Below are 15,861 nucleotides of genomic sequence, written 5' to 3' on the forward strand. Positions count from 1 at the left end.
CCCGAAATCACTACTGCGCAGACTCAAGACCCAAGATGTCAGCACCATATCAGGACACTGACGGCTTCACTTTTCACCAATGGAAGAGAGCGAATGAGCGTCTCCATCTTTTTTTACAGTCTATGCTATAGGGCTGTTTCCAAAATATCTCCCTACAGTATTCCCTTAAATAGAGGACAGTCATTTTGTAGTGGTGTCCGAAAATGACTAGCCACTACCCATTGACTGAGGCACTTGCAAAATGAACTCTTGCATCTCCACACAAGATGGTGCCCAGCTGCCCGCAGTGCTTACAACGCTAAGTGTCCAAATTTACTCACTTATTTTCATTCACTCATTTAAGTGGAATATTGAATGAGGGTATAGGGGGTTATTTCGGACAACCTGGGTGGTTGCTAGGTAGTTTTTAGGTAGCAAAGTGATAAAACCCATGCCCAAATCTTTATGGGTGCATTTTTACTGTTAGCGTGAAACAGACAACCACTGTTGGCTATAGAAAGCAGTTATTTCTCTTGTTCATAATCAAACTGGGTGTTCATTGTATTTTTAGGCCTCTTATAGTCAATCGATTGAAAAGGTCTGCAGCTGAATGATCTGAATGATGTTTCCAGAAATGTGCCATATCAATGACTAAATAAGCTAAAAAATATATGAATCGTTTTTTTTTTTACAAATGTATCATTTTGTAACTATATTAACCCATTGGAGTCATTTGGATGCTTTAATCGTGGATAATTGTGGTTTTGGAGCTTCAGCATGTTGAGCCTCATATAAGAACATGATGGCATTTTAATATAAAATCGTGAATAAAGTACGTACATCTGGGATGGCGTGAAAATGAGTAAACCAGCCGTGCAGTATTTTCATGTTGGAAGCACAGTACAGGATGAGTGTTTTAAGAAAAAAAGCTATTGCTACTGTAAGTATGAGTAATAGAAATTGCGATGCTTGTGAGAGGGATTTTGCCTGACACAACCTCTATGGTTTCAAAAAATGCATAATTTACAACACAGTGAACTTTTTTCTGACCACTTCCTATTTGTTATGTTATCTCATCCATTTTGATCAATATCAGATGCTTAGGCAAGTGTTGTGCAAACCATCACGATAACTAGATAAGCGTTTTTGTGAAAGGCCGGACTTGGAGACCTACTGTATGCCAAATACATCTGCGACAAATAAAGTCTCATTTATGACCTCTTAGACATCACCCAGCCTCACAGACGTTTGGGAGTATAAAGGCCGTGTGTTTTTAAAAGACTTATCGTCTGTTATGGTGTTCAGACTGTAAATAACAGTGAGCTACTTAAGTGCTCTTCTGCACAATCTCGCCAAGTTTCCATTCAAACAGACGCTTCTCCAGAGGTCTTGCGCACAAGGTATTTCCTGGTAATGACACGTGTTTTGTACTCGTCGGGGACTCCAAAAGTACCTTGGTGCGAAAACAAGAACATATTATGTCTCTGCATTTGGTGAAATGATGCATGTTTTGGTGAACTTGAAATAACCTCAGTTATGCATGAGTATATTTGGTCAGTTTGGATAAGCCGTTTACTTTGTAGGCTTAAAATTGTATTTTCATGCTATGAATTATTATTAACAGTAATCCACATGACTCCAGGGGGTTAATAAAGGCCTTATGGGGGTAATGGATGTGATTTTGAAAAATCATATTTAAAACTTTATAAACTATAATACCTAATTTCCGGTAGCAACCAATATGTGTGTATTACTTCTGTAAAGGATGGATGCACATTTTTGGGCTTGAAAGTCATGGACCCTGTTTTACGCTGAATTAAAGGGGCCCTGGCACAAGACTTTTTTTAAGATGTCAAATAAATCTTTGGTGTCCCCAAAGCACATATGTGAAGTTTTAGCTCAAAATACCATATAAATAATTTATTATAGCACGTTAAAATTGCCACTTTGTAGGTGTGTGCAAAAATGTGCCATTTTGGGTGTGTCCTTTAAAATGCAAACGAGCCGACGAAACTCAAACACCGATCACAATGATGGTGGCCTGTTGCAATCAAAATCAATTGTGCTTTTCTCTGCACTAAATGGCAGTGCTGTGGTTGGATAGTGCAGATTAAGGGGTGGTATTATTATAAGAGCTCCTTATGACATCATAAGGAGAGCCAAATTTCAACGACCTATTTTTTCATGTGCTTGCAGAGAATGGTTTACCAAAACTAAGTTACTGGGTTGATCTTTTCACATTTTCTAGGTTAATAGAATCACTGAAGACCCAATTATAGCACTTAAACATGGAAAAAGTCAGATTTTCATGTCATGGCCCCTTTAAGGCTTATCAGATCAGTCATTTATCCATTAGTATGTGTACACTTGACCAAGAAGACTGACGTTTTTTTGTTGAGACAGCACAGTAGGCCTGCATGCAACTATTGTGAATTGGTGTCTTATAAGTGTTGTGCCACATGGAGGAAGGCTTGCATCAATCTTGATTAGCAATATTTTACATGCAATAGCAAAAATGTGCAAATTGCAAGATGTCCTGACTTTACAGCCGGCACTGCAATACACACTTCTCTGCAGCGTCTGATGTCTTTCTGTCTTAATTCCTTCTTCTGTGGGAAATGAAACTCACATGTTCCTGTTTCAAAGGTAATTGTTTTGTCACAGAATAGTCATGCGACCTGTCAGACTCATTCCTATCGTGTTGTCATGAAGTTGTGCATTTGTGTATTTTGATAGAAATTCATCCAAAGTGATTAACAGGGCAATTGCAGTATGTTTTATCAAAGTGTGTGTTTTCTCGGAATTCAAACACATGATCTCAGTGATCTTGTTGAAACCAATGTCATACTATGAAATGAAGTTTTAGTGATGTTGTCCAGTAAATATCTAAACGTTGTTTAGATAAATGCGTTTACTTTACTTTCAGGAAAAAATTGTCTCAAGCTGTTACTTGGGCACAACTTAAAAAGGTCCTATTGTGTACCATTTACTGTAGGTACAGATATGTATACATCTGGTACCAGTATGTGCCTTTGTGGTACTAATATCCACTCTCTGGTACCAATATGTACCTCTGAAGTACTAATATGAACTCTAGGTGCAAAGGTAAAAGCTAGGGACAATTTTTGACAGTTTTGAGAATTAAAGTTGATTTATTTTAACATCTAAAGGCGGTTTCCTGGACAGTGATTAGATTAATTCTAGACTAAAATAAATGTAAGAGCTGTCCAAACTGCAAACAACTTTGACTGACATATCTTAGAATACATCAGTGCCCTTTGTTTTGCCTCAAAATGCACACAAGTAATGATTTTAGTAAGGCATGTTTGTTAAAACTAGTTAGATTTCCTAATTAAACTAAGGCCTAGTCCTGATTTAAGCTAATCCCTGTCTGGGAAACCACCCCCTTTTTTACAAACTTAAATCAAAGCGAAATGCGGTAAAATAAGCAAACTGTATTTAATATAAAGCAAAATTTATTTTCTGACAAATTTTTATTTTTATGCAGTAACTGCATAACCCAAGAATAAAGTTGAACAATATCCAATTTTAATTTTATTCTTCTTAATAATTAAAGTTGACACAACATATGTCAACATCCAACCAGTGGTTGCATCTAATAAATAACAGTCATAGTACAGTAGTACATTTGCTTTAAAGTGGTCATATGATGTGATTTCATAATTTCTTTTCTGTTTGGAGGGTTAAAGCTCTTTGTGCATATAGAAGATCTGTGTAGTCGCAAAGATTAAAGTTGCAAACCCAGAGAGATATTCTTTCTAAAAGTGAAGGCTAACTCAAACACGCCTCCAAAGATCTACGCCACTATGTGGGAAGATTTGCATAACACCACCAAAATGTAAATGCAAAGAAAGAAGGCATAACTTTTATTCTCGCTTTAGTATTGTTGTCACCGCCGCCATGTTGTAAAGACAGTGTGCTTTAGGAGCTGATATTCCAAATATGGTAACATTTCCGCTTGAGGTGTTACGCCAATCACAGCGCACTGGATGGCTGGCCAATCATAGCACACTGAGCTTTTCAAAACGTTAGTATACAGGAGCAACAATAATACCGTGTGTGGAAAATAATGTGTTTTTTTAACCTTAACCCATAAACACATTGCAATACACCAAATACACAAAATAATGTTCTTTATAGCAACATCGAATGACCCCTTTAAACATCATGACATTACAGTTTTTGTGTGTGGCACACATGCTACAGTTTTTATTTTATTTTTTGAGGAGTTCAATAGGTCATTTAAATTATACATCTTTGGCAATATTAAAACACATTTAACAATTCCTCTTGCAAGAATCTCATACCGGCTGAGATAGATTTTTCTTGGTATGAAACTCTTTATAAGACATGGCAAAACAGTTCTTAAAGATCTCCTGAAAGCTCCAGGAGCAGATAGTGTTGTGCCAACATTGTAGTTTTGTAAAACCACCGGAAAAGCTTTAAGGAGCTGAACGCTTATCTACACAGGAAACCTCTGCAGTAGAGAAGTTGTCAAAAAAAACTTTAATAATAAAATACGCTTGGGGCTAACTGTAGGTTTAGTGCAATGAGGCTCCCAGTCCCAGAATTGCTTTGTTGTAGATCGGTACACTACAGTCTTACTGCTTTAATCTTTAAGTCCCAGAGGGACTTTGAGGGTTATGTTAGGCCCCCTGAGTTGGGATCCATGTTTTGAGGTTCTGCAGGGTTCGGCTTTTGCAAAGAAGTCCAGAAGACTCGGCCAGGTCAGATGAGGTCTTCTGTGTGGAATTTACATTTTCTCCCTGAGTCAGCATGGGTTTATTCCAGATACTTCGGTTTTCTCCCATAGTTTAGGTAAATTGGAAATGGCAATTTGTCCTTCCCCAACTTGTTTAGAGATATACTCAGTTCTCGCCATGAATATAGTCATAGATGCTGTAATAGCATTAAACAAACAAACAAACAAACAAGTTCACAATATTCCAGTTTTAGCTTTGGTATAACAAATCCAGTCATCCTTGCTCAGTGTCCACAGCGAGGGAATCAAGAAGAGTCTTGTACATCTCAGATCGTAGAAACCTGGGATAAGAATCCCGTTCCATCAGTCCGTAAACAATCTTCTGAGCCTCATCGAAACATTGCACCGTCGGCCTTCTTACATTTTTCTTAATTTCTTCTCGTGTTTGGTGGTCAATGTTAATCTGTAATGCAAATGGAAAGAACTAAGACACAGATATTGAGTACTGGACTCTGCTGTTTAGATTCGGTGTATTAACATTACCTCTTTCGGAGATTCGGCTTTAACAAATTGCTCGAAAATTTTCTTTGCCCTTGATGTCATCTTATGTGAGGACGTGATTTTCTTGAAGTCTTCGCACGTCAACCAGAATTCCATGTTTTCGTCGCTGTATTCTGATTTGAGAAAGGTGCGAAATGTGGCCAAGCCATCTAGGGAGGCAAGGAGGCATCAACGTCAAAACACATGAAAACCAATTCCTTTGATTTATGAATGTTTTCTTTTAAACTCGTGAAAGCAAACAGCAATAAATAATAAAAAAATAGATGCTCTTACATTTTGACCCGAGAAGGCGCTCCAGAGACTGGGCCCATTGTTGGGTATCTTCCAGACTTAGCCTGCTAGAATAGGAAGATGTTTTATTACTACTTTATAACATTAACAATTGATTTAGGGGCAATAGCTTTTGGATGAAACATTCTTGCACAAATTAAGTTTTTTTTATGTACATTACCTCTCCTGAGCAGGTGAGTCGGAGAACATACACTTTAGTCGGCACATGAGGTTCTTTCCTCTACGAAGAAAACATCAGCTTTGTTGTCGACATTTCACGCTTCACACATGCAAACGTATGCTAAAGCATGCTGTAATATAACACAACTCCCAGTAAAACGTAGCACTTACAGGTTCTTGTTTCTTCCATGATCATCATTTTCCATGTTGAAACTTTTCGTAGGATACTGCACGATTAGGCCAGGCATGGTAGATCGAAGGATTGTTGTCCAAAAGTCCTCAGCTTCTCTCTAGTTGTGATCATACTGCACTTGGTGTATACCGGCTTCTCTTCTGCGTATCCGGCTCTGCCTTTTATGTCCTGCCACGGTTGCTAGGGGCTTGTGTCTCCAACAGGGACTCGTCGAACCACAGCAAAGAGGAAGCCACACAACTCTCCACCCACTTGACATACACAAAGCACCCTCAAGAAATATTTGCTGTCAGATGGGGAGTGATGTTGACGAGGGTAATTTTACCGTATTATTAGACATGTAAATACGGAGGTGGCCACGAATATAACAGATAAGCAAATTACAACTTTGCATGATTTGGTGTCTTGGAAAAATACACGGATGCAAACAGGGTCCGAATTATGAATTCGGGCCCAGTAATGAAAATAAGAGTCAAATGAGATGGTTACAACATGTGCATCATTCTTTGTTTTCAACGTTGTTGTTTTTTTTATAAAGCTACATGAATACATTTGGTTTAGACTATAATGGACAGGCTGTCACCAGTTTCACGTGTAACCCTGTAATAAAATTAAATATCAGAACCAAATAAATTTGTGGGATTACAGATGTCCCACAAAGACAGTTACATTTATGTGTTTGGCAGACGCTTTTACCTAAAGTGACTTACAGTGCATTCAAACAATACATTTTATCTGTATATGTGCACCCTGGGATCAAACCCATGACCTTTGTGCTCTTGAGCTACTAAATATTATAAAAGTACTTTCATAATTAAATAATGTGAGACATTAATCTCACATTAACTCAAAAACCCTTTATAGTCTCTATTTTACATTTACATTTAGGTACTTAGCAAATGTTTTATCCAAAAGTGAGAAAAACAGCAATGCGATTTATCATGGGTAAGTTATACTAATACAAGGTTGCTTTCAGTTTACAAAGCAGCTTCATTTTAGTCTATTCTGTGGTCAGACAATGTGTATGAAACCATGATAAGCGTCTTTTCTGGGTTGCGGTGACTCCTCAAGTTTGTCCAAAAATGGATATAGGCAGTCGAGCATTCATGCTGAAGTACATGTGCAGACTAGCGCCTAAGTCACATGATCAGCTTGCTTTATCTCACTGTAATGCTGCCAGTTTGTCCATCGTGAACACTTGAGCAACTTTCTTCCTCTGGCCATTTCAGCAGCTCTAAAACTTACTCATTTCCTTTCGGTTGCCATGGCAACCGTGTATTTAGTCTGAGATCGTGGTAGAGTTCGGTCAGCAAGTCATCCGCAGGTTGAAACGGGGTAACTTACTGTACACTGTTAACAATGCTGGGTCAAAATGAACATTTACAAAGTTTATTGTAAATCAACGGTTGGGTTTGTTCATACTTTACCCAACCATGGGTTGAAACAACCCATTATTTTTTACACTGTATGGACTGGTACTCAGAAACAATTGTGTTATAGCCGTCACTGGAGTAGTACCCTTTAAAAAGGTCCTATTGTGTAACATTTATGTACAAATATGTTGCAATATGCGTCTTTGATGTACTAATATGCACTACAAAAGTGTAATTTCTGATAGGGGACCACCCCAGTGACAGCTTTTACACCTTTTTTCTGAAAGTGTAGGCAGTCATTGGGCATCCGCTGTATTTACCACAGTTGCGATAGGGTTTGTAAAGTGAGGCTCTCTGTGGAAATTCATTTCCTTATGTCAGTGTGTTACCACATGATTTGACATCCGTTGTGCCTCTGAATGATAGCATGTTTGGGAAAAACTGCACTGAGATAAGTGTGTAGATAAGGTATGCGCATACTGTATACAGTAGTACTCATTGGGCACAGGCAAGAATAGGACATTTACAGAAGCAATGAATCTGTATACATGTACATTTTAAAAAGGATATCTTTGATATTGCTATAGTTTAGTATAATCAGGATATCCCTGTCTTATTTGTTTTCTTTAAATTCAGTTCTGAACGTAGGTTCGGGAGGAGCCTAAACATTCAGGCCTGTCAATCATCATCATCATGGGCGTATATAAGGCAGCCTTCAGGCCTCCGCTTCCAGCTGCAATTTTTTCCGGCATCCCTCCTCCTCCCCATCTCCTCCTTCACTCTCTCTTTCTTCCTTTTTGCAGTTTTGTTAAAGGCTGTTGAACTTGGGGCTCGAGCCCCAGCCTCAGGTTCACGCTCTCTGAAGGTTCAGAGCTCAGTTAAAGATCTCCCTTCGAGGACCGCAAGCCAAGTTCGTTTACCATTAATCATTAAGACCTGAATGCGCAGGCGAACTAGTGAAGCAGTTTTTGCGAAATCATGTTGAATATATGACCCTGTCTGCGAAATCCAGGCGTAGTCTCACAATGAGAGCATCAAAGTTTGATTTTTACTCATTGATTTCACATTGATTTTAATATATGACATGACTTTATACTCAGTCAATATTGAATATATCAAGGTTATATTTTCACAGAATGTTCTTTACATTATGTGGGATGACTTTATGTAACAGTAGATCATAAAAATGACTTTAGCTGCATACATGTTCTGTATGTAGTCCTCTTATAATTTATACATAATATCTTATTGAATATGATATTTTTCCATTATAAGATGTCAGATATTCTCAGTGCATGGTCTGTGCTTGTAAACCATCGATTGTTAAATCATCTCTCCCAAGAAGGACATGTGCTGGTGATTTATTTTCCATCAGATTTTATGACATTCACTGCAATGGTAAAGTTTTAAGTGCATTAAATGGGTTATTCTCAGCAGTTTCGAATTGCCTTTTAAAGCCTTGAAATTTGGGAAAGAAGTCATTGTCACGGTGGTATCAAGATTATTTTTGTATTTAATGTCTGCATCTTTTGCTTTTAAACTTGTTTCAGCATTAATTTTGACATGTGACCAAAACACAATTTTTCAAAGACTGTGGAAAATCTTGTCTAGGAGTTTCTTCTCTGCACATACAGTAGTTAGTCACGTCCTAAGGCGATCTAAATATAGCCCATTTGCTATTTATGTCTGTGTGTGGCACACTTTTTTGAATCATCACCATCAGAAGAATATATAGCATAGGTTCATCTCAACCTCTCAAATGAATGTAGTGATTAAATGAGTGGGAGAACCCATCATACAGTAAAATATAGACTATTCTATAAATGAGTAATGACATCACCATCTTTTCAGGAAGTGGGTTTATTATTTTGGATTTTTATTATTCTTTCAAAACTTCACTTTGTTTTATTCCACATATTCTTATTTGTTACCCTGTCTGTGAAATCCAGGCTAAAGTCCTATACATAGGTTTTGTACCACTACCCCAAGACAAAGAGCAAGGCATGCATAAAGGGTGTCAAAATAATACCTATAAAACCTATGATATATTTTTAAAATTGAATTGAATATATATATTTATAAAATTATTTCTATAAATGATAATATTTATTTATTCTTAATACTTTAATTTAATCTTTATCGGGTCACATGACATCAGTTGTCATAGCAACAGATCGCCAACAGCAAACTAATACTTCCCTGTGGTCCTGTACAGTAGGAAATTTACATAATATCTTTATGTAACATGATCTTTACATAATTTCCTAATGATTTTTGGCATAAAAAATTATAATTTTGACTCATAAAATGTCTAATTGGCTATTGCTACTAACATACCCATGCGACTTACGACTGGTTTTGTGGTCCAGGGTCACATATATCAACTATAAAAGATATCAATTATAAAAGATGCCCTCATAGTCAGCATGATAACACCTTTATATAGGATCCAGACTACATCTTGTTTTAAGTTAACCAAAGAGAGTCCATATAGAAATCCCTCTTGATCTTACTCGTCTGTTTAATTTTAGTCATCTGCATCAAATTTTTGACAATGGCTTTCAGGCATTTGTGGCACCCCCCAAAGTTTGCGAGAGAAGAAAGCTACTTTAACATGTTAATAGTGCAAATTGATACAGAATAAATCATTGAGTTGTACTATTTTACTGTTAGTCATGTTATCATTTATTTAAATAAATAAATGATCAAAACAGTTTGTTTTGTGTGTGTCATGTTTGTGTGTCTGGGGCGCACCCCTAACGAGGTCAGTAAAAAGGGTAAAGACATGTGACTGAGATTGAGCTTTAATTGGCTGGTTCTTGATCCGCCCCGGGGCGCAGGACTGTGCGCCCCAAACCCTCCCACTTATATTGTAAGCAAATCAGTATTAGTTATGTAGGTTTCAATCAAAACAAACCAACTGCAGATTTCTTAACAATTAAAAAAACGGTGGTTATCTCGTTTTGCAACGAACCTCTTCAAATAAAGACTAAGGAGCTTGGACCAGATTAAGCAGAAGGAAATTATCATGGTCCAGTTAACACTGTGCCTTTCCAGGACTTATGGCAAACAGTGTTTGCTAACGTTAGCAAAATGCTACAGTATGTAAGTCATCATGATATTTAATATTTTCCCAGTTTGCTGTTTCAAAGTCTGTGTGATAGAGTGCATTTGAGCTGCCTTTGCATGGACATGATGCTCAGAAAATCCAGTATTTTTCGTGGCTTGTTCAACTTCGTTGCTAGTACTGGTCTGTGATTAAACAACTTTACTTTTAACCCTACTGAAAAATCCAGCTAGGACCAGCATTAGCTGGTGAGCTGGTTTTGGCTTGTCTCCAGCTTGGTTTTGGCTGGTTTTGCTGGTGTATGAAGCTGGTTTTGCTGGTGTAGCAAGCTGGTCTGGCTGTGTTTTGGTTACTTTTTAAGCTGGTCTAGCTGGACTTACCTGGTCAGGCTGGAAGAACAGCTGGCCCACCAGCATGACCAGCTTTGTCAGGCTGGCATGACCAGCGTAAACCACCTTAAACCAGCTAAAACCAGTTACCAGCTTATGCTGGTCTTAGCTGGATTTTTCAGTAGGGAAACCTTAACCATTCAGTAAATAAGCAAGGTCTGATTCTTATGCCACAACGAGGCACCAAATATGTATATAATATTTAGACTATGGTTATGTTTGCTAAATGAATGAAACAATTAAAACATGTAAATGTAATACTGTTTAATATAGATCACACAATGTAAACACTTTTAATAATCATTAAAACATTATTTACTGGTATTGTTCAGAAATGTACTCCAAAAATCACCTGTAAAAAATCACTTGACCCTGCCCTTCCCAAAACAGCAACAAAACCAATGCAATTTCTCTTCATTCTATGTCATTTACTATAACTGCAAGTGATAGTGACATTTTTATCTTCTTGTTTTATCATCTTTTTCATCTTGTCACTCAATAGCAATGAGGTTCAGACTGTACGCCACATACTTTCTGTTTTTTTTAAGTTACTTCCCCTAAACCACGTGCACATGTCCTCTTTCGGTGAGGGACTTTTCTCTGCTTTTGTTGTCTACAGCAGGTCTACTTTGGGTTCCTGTCTTGTGTTCCTTAGGTCCTGGTAGGCCTCAGACTTGAGGAACCTTGGGCAGGAGTCTTTCTCCATCAGTTTGTATATGTGGGCCTCTGCTTCATCGAAACAAGTGAGGTCAGGATTCGCCAAGGATCTCTTGATCTTGTCACGAATGTGATGGTCAATGTTGACCTGTGCGAATTGTACATTAGTTAAATTTTAGTTATAACTATTTCATATGTTTGATACATTTATTTAACATTCAATGAATCTACCATGGAAACTAGATGCTATTAAACACATTGCATGTCTGTATCCCTCTTTAAAATAGAGATCTTGACTTTTACGGTACTTTAACAGTTAAAATATATATCATAATTTTGAATTGATATTCAAGTTAAATATTTAATTTGGTATCATATTACAATTATAATTTGCAGTGAAATCCCTCAGAGATTAGAATATACAAATACAAGTAAGTCACCCCACCTATTCTATTAATAAATAAAATAAATAGACAAATGCTATGATGCAATAATTTTCCATCCATGCTAATATGTTTGCTGTGTTCCTACATGCTTAAAAATAAAGGTACAAAAGTAGGGCGGTACCCTTTCAAAGGTACACCTTTGTACTTCAAAGATACATATTGGTACTTCAAAGATACACATTGGTGCCTCAAAGGTACACACAAGGACCTTTTTTATTTATTTATTTAACCTTTATTTAACCAGGGAAATCCTTTGAGAACAAGTCTCTTTTGCGAAGGAGCCCTGAAGGGCTTTCTCAAGGGTAGCGTCCCACTGACAGCTTTTGTACCATTATTTATGACAGTGTACTTTAATGTGTGTGTGAACACATTTATTTCTCTGAAATGATTCAGATGCCGACCTCTTTTTGCGCCATAGGATGAAGAAACTCTTCATAGATCTCTGCTGCTCTGTAGGGGCGTTTGACAGGCGAGATCTTCTTATACTCCCTGCAGGCCAACCAAAAATCCACATTCTCCGCACTAAACTCAGTCTCAAGGAATGAGCGAAAAGCAGACAGGTAGTCTGTTGAGAGGGAATATGAACGTAAATAGAAAGTAGGAACATTACATTAGTTGGTTATGCATTTGGTTAAAAGTTACTAACCTTTATTTATCAGCAGATCTGCTAACTTTAGCCCAGGTGTCGAATGCTCCTGTAGTCTTACAGAAAAAACAATAATGTAAGTAGGTTGTGCCTTAAAGTTTTTATTTTCATACATTTTATAAAGGTAGTAAGTAGGCATGGGCCGGTTATCGGTTTCAAGGTACAGTATACAGAGGTTTTAAAGGGTGAAGGTTTCAAAACCACAGACAAATTCTGTGATGCTGTTTCCAAGGTAAGAGCTGTGTTTACACAAAATTAATTAAATCATTAAAGGCGGGGTGCATGATCTCTGAAAGCCAATGTTGATATTTGAAATCACCTAAACAAACACACCCCTACCCCAATAGAATCGGGATCTTCTTTTGATAGACCCACCCCACAAATACGCAACGCAGGCAACAATGACGGTTAGTAGACATGCCTTCTTAAGGGCTCGTTATAGTTGTGCGTAGGTCTTACAGCGTAGTTTCCGCGTCGGTTTTCATTTATACTTTTGCGTCGTCTTCCGCGTCGACGTGCAAACACACGCAGACCGCTGGTAGGCAGTAACCACGCGTGTAACCACAGTAGGAGGGCGACCGTCAAAGAAGAAGCTTGGCAAGTTAACCCACAAACGAAGAAGAAACAGCGACTTTTGTTGCAGTTTGAGTTAAATCACTCCTCAACTTGGCTCATCTTTGTTTTCACCGTCGCAAACGGAAATACCTATGACGCAGTTTTTTTTACCTGATGGGAGGGGTTCTGGTGGACCAATCACAGGGCTTGCGGTCCGCGTAAACTGACGCGCTGTTAAAAATTTTGCGAGATGCACGTCAGGCTACGCTGAGCTACGCACAGGCTACGGATAACCTACAGCGTAGAGCTTGCGCACAACTATAATATCGATATATATATATATATATATATACCACTAATTACCACAAAGTGTGTTTTGGTACTTGGCCCGAATCCCTTTTCCAAAGTGTTTTTCAAAAATCATGCACCCCGCCTTTGATTAATGTAATTGATTTGATGTTATCGATATATATATTACAAAAATATTTTTGGGGGAAGAATATTATAATGTTTTTTTGTTGTTGTTGTATATTGTGGTATTCTTTTTACAAATAACTTTATCTCTGAGCATTATTTTTTTAAATGAATGTGCCTTCATCTTTCAATAAAAGAGTAAATTCGCTCCCCTCCTCGAAAAGATTTATCATTACTTCCGGAGGAACGGCAGGTGGACGGGGCCCGGGAAAAGATTGCAGCAATTAGTAAATAGCATCATGGCCCAACTTTCAACGATTCAATTAATTCTCAATAGATAAATTCAAGTCCCACCCTACCTTTTTTTACCGTCACAACGGGGAAAATAAGACAATCGCTACTTCTGTTTTAATTGTGACTTTAAAGGCTTTATTTTACCTGGCATATGCTTGTTGTATGTTGCTTTAAAATAAGTTAAATAATTTTAATGTTTCAATGGCAATACCGCAACACAGTGAAACCTTGGTATTTTGCCATATGGTTACTATGCAGCAAAATCTCATCATATCACCCCAGCCTAGTCTGTTAAAGCATTGAAATTACTGTTATCTATTATTTTAAAAAAGTATTTTGAGGCAAATATTATTACGGCATTGAAAGGCATGAAGTGGTCGTTCCTTTTAAAAATATGTTTTTCATCTTCACGTATTCACATTTCTGTGGTGATTTCAGTGTGCAATACTCTTGCACTTTTATAAATGAATTATTTAACAGTCATTGGCAGTGATGCCATGGAAGAATGATATTTGGTTCCCCAAAGAACACCTCTGAGTCAAAGGTTGTAAAATAAATCCTAAAAATATGTACCTCAGCAGTCACTAGGTCAGAAGTACCCATTAAAACGATCCTAATATGTACCATTTAAGTACAGATATGTATACATTTGGTACTTATATGTACCTCTGAGTAACGAATATGATCTCTTTAGGTAGAAAGATCTCTGTAGTGTTTGAAAGCACTGAAAAAAAATTATTCATTCCATTTACTACATCTTTTAAAGGCAAGTGGTTGCACTCAATCCATCTAAGCTACATTTGAACAAACAATTAGTAAAATAGAATAAAATAAAACATTTTGTTTGTTTAAATGTAGCTCAAAAAAATAAATTGCAACCACCCACCCCAAAAAACTGAGTAAATTGAATGATTCATTTTTTCAGTGAGGGTACCACCCCAATTAAAGTCAATATGAATACATACTGACAATTTTTTTTCTGACAGTGTAAAAGGAATCTTTTGATATTAAAGGTTAAGGAACCACACAACCTGATGAAGAAACTTTTAGGAACATTTATTTATAAGAGTGTTCAATTGTTTCCTATGTTTAACACACAGCATACACATGCATGTACATGACTAAAGATTGCTTACGAGCTTACTTATTATCAGCGTCAATCTTTTCCTGATTCAGAACATTTCTGATATTGTTCTTCTGCTTTTTTCTGCTTAACAGAACGTCATGTCTATGACAATAATAATAACCACCAAGCATTCCCGACTCATATAAATGCTAAAAGGCAAAATAAAAATGTATTTACGTTTCTGGTTGCTTTATGTTCCGATTGAGATCCTTGAACTCGTTGATTCTGATCTTGGAGAATAGTAGTTTAGGCATCGCTGGACCCCAGGTGGTTGTAGAAGAACTATCGAGCACTATCTGTTAAGAGTTCATGTTATTGAAACCTTCTTTCCCTCAGGTTTCTGTACATGTGGTTGCTAGGTGGATGGAGTGAATGTTGTGACACCTGAACGTGTTCATACACATTTCCAGATACCACTAAGACTGCAAAGTTCACCATTTATTCCCTCTGATTCATACTGAGTTATAGTTTGGTGCAGATGTAAGTTACTCTTGAACGTAAGTAAAAAATATACAGAACACTCTCAGAAAAAAGGTACAAAAGTTGTCATTGGGACAGTATCTTTTTAAAATATATGGATTTTCCATTAACATTTAGGCCTCAAATGTGATCCTCGAGTTAGACATCACGTTTTTCTCCAGTTGTTCCGGTTTTGTACCCGTTCAGATGGTATGAATGTATGAATAGTATGAAGTTTGTATGAAGAAGTATGAATGCACTATGTTGTCACTAAATGTGACCGTACATGTTTCCATTTCCTGTAGTTAATATCTGAGGATCATATCTGATGTTAAAACTGAGTCAAACTGTACCATGTCACATCCTGTTAATGGTGTAATAGAGTTCCTGAGATGTTTCATGGGCAGATTAGCCACGCCCCCAGACGAGCTACACCCTATCAGGGACATGTATGTTGAGGCATATCAGACATCGGTTGGGCTTATGAGTCATATTATTATTAGTCATGTGGAAGTGAATCTGATAAGTG

At 37.3% G+C, this 15,861-nt stretch overlaps 2 protein-coding genes across 3 annotated transcripts; both read right to left on the reverse strand.

Annotated features, from left to right (window-relative positions):
- Positions 1 to 3,437: 3,437 nt before the first annotated feature.
- rgs13b (regulator of G protein signaling 13b) lies at positions 3,438 to 6,098 on the reverse strand. Of its 2 annotated transcripts, none has more exons than XM_055218454.2 (5): positions 5,885 to 6,098; positions 5,715 to 5,774; positions 5,537 to 5,598; positions 5,246 to 5,412; positions 3,438 to 5,165 (listed from the first exon to the last, which is right to left on the reverse strand). In XM_055218454.2, the coding sequence occupies exons 1-5, from the start codon at positions 5,959 to 5,961 to the stop codon at positions 4,977 to 4,979; spliced, it is 555 nt and encodes a 184-aa protein (XP_055074429.1). In that variant the 5' UTR covers positions 5,962 to 6,098; the 3' UTR covers positions 3,438 to 4,976. The 2 variants fall into 2 exon arrangements, with proteins under 2 accessions (XP_055074429.1, XP_055074428.1); XM_055218453.2 differs by having other exon boundaries at positions 5,537 to 5,601; positions 5,885 to 6,093.
- Positions 6,099 to 10,984: 4,886 nt separating this feature from the next.
- Positions 10,985 to 15,243, reverse strand: LOC129454276 (regulator of G-protein signaling 21). Its single transcript, XM_055218753.2, has 4 exons — positions 15,051 to 15,243; positions 12,485 to 12,540; positions 12,240 to 12,403; positions 10,985 to 11,540 (listed from the first exon to the last, which is right to left on the reverse strand). Exons 1-4 carry the CDS (start codon positions 15,125 to 15,127, stop codon positions 11,349 to 11,351), a joined length of 489 nt encoding a protein of 162 aa, XP_055074728.2. The 5' UTR covers positions 15,128 to 15,243; the 3' UTR covers positions 10,985 to 11,348.
- Positions 15,244 to 15,861: the final 618 nt, after the last annotated feature.

Source organism: Misgurnus anguillicaudatus, chromosome 23, assembly GCF_027580225.2.
Source record: "Misgurnus anguillicaudatus chromosome 23, ASM2758022v2, whole genome shotgun sequence".
NCBI classification, from domain to species: domain Eukaryota; kingdom Metazoa; phylum Chordata; class Actinopteri; order Cypriniformes; family Cobitidae; genus Misgurnus; species Misgurnus anguillicaudatus.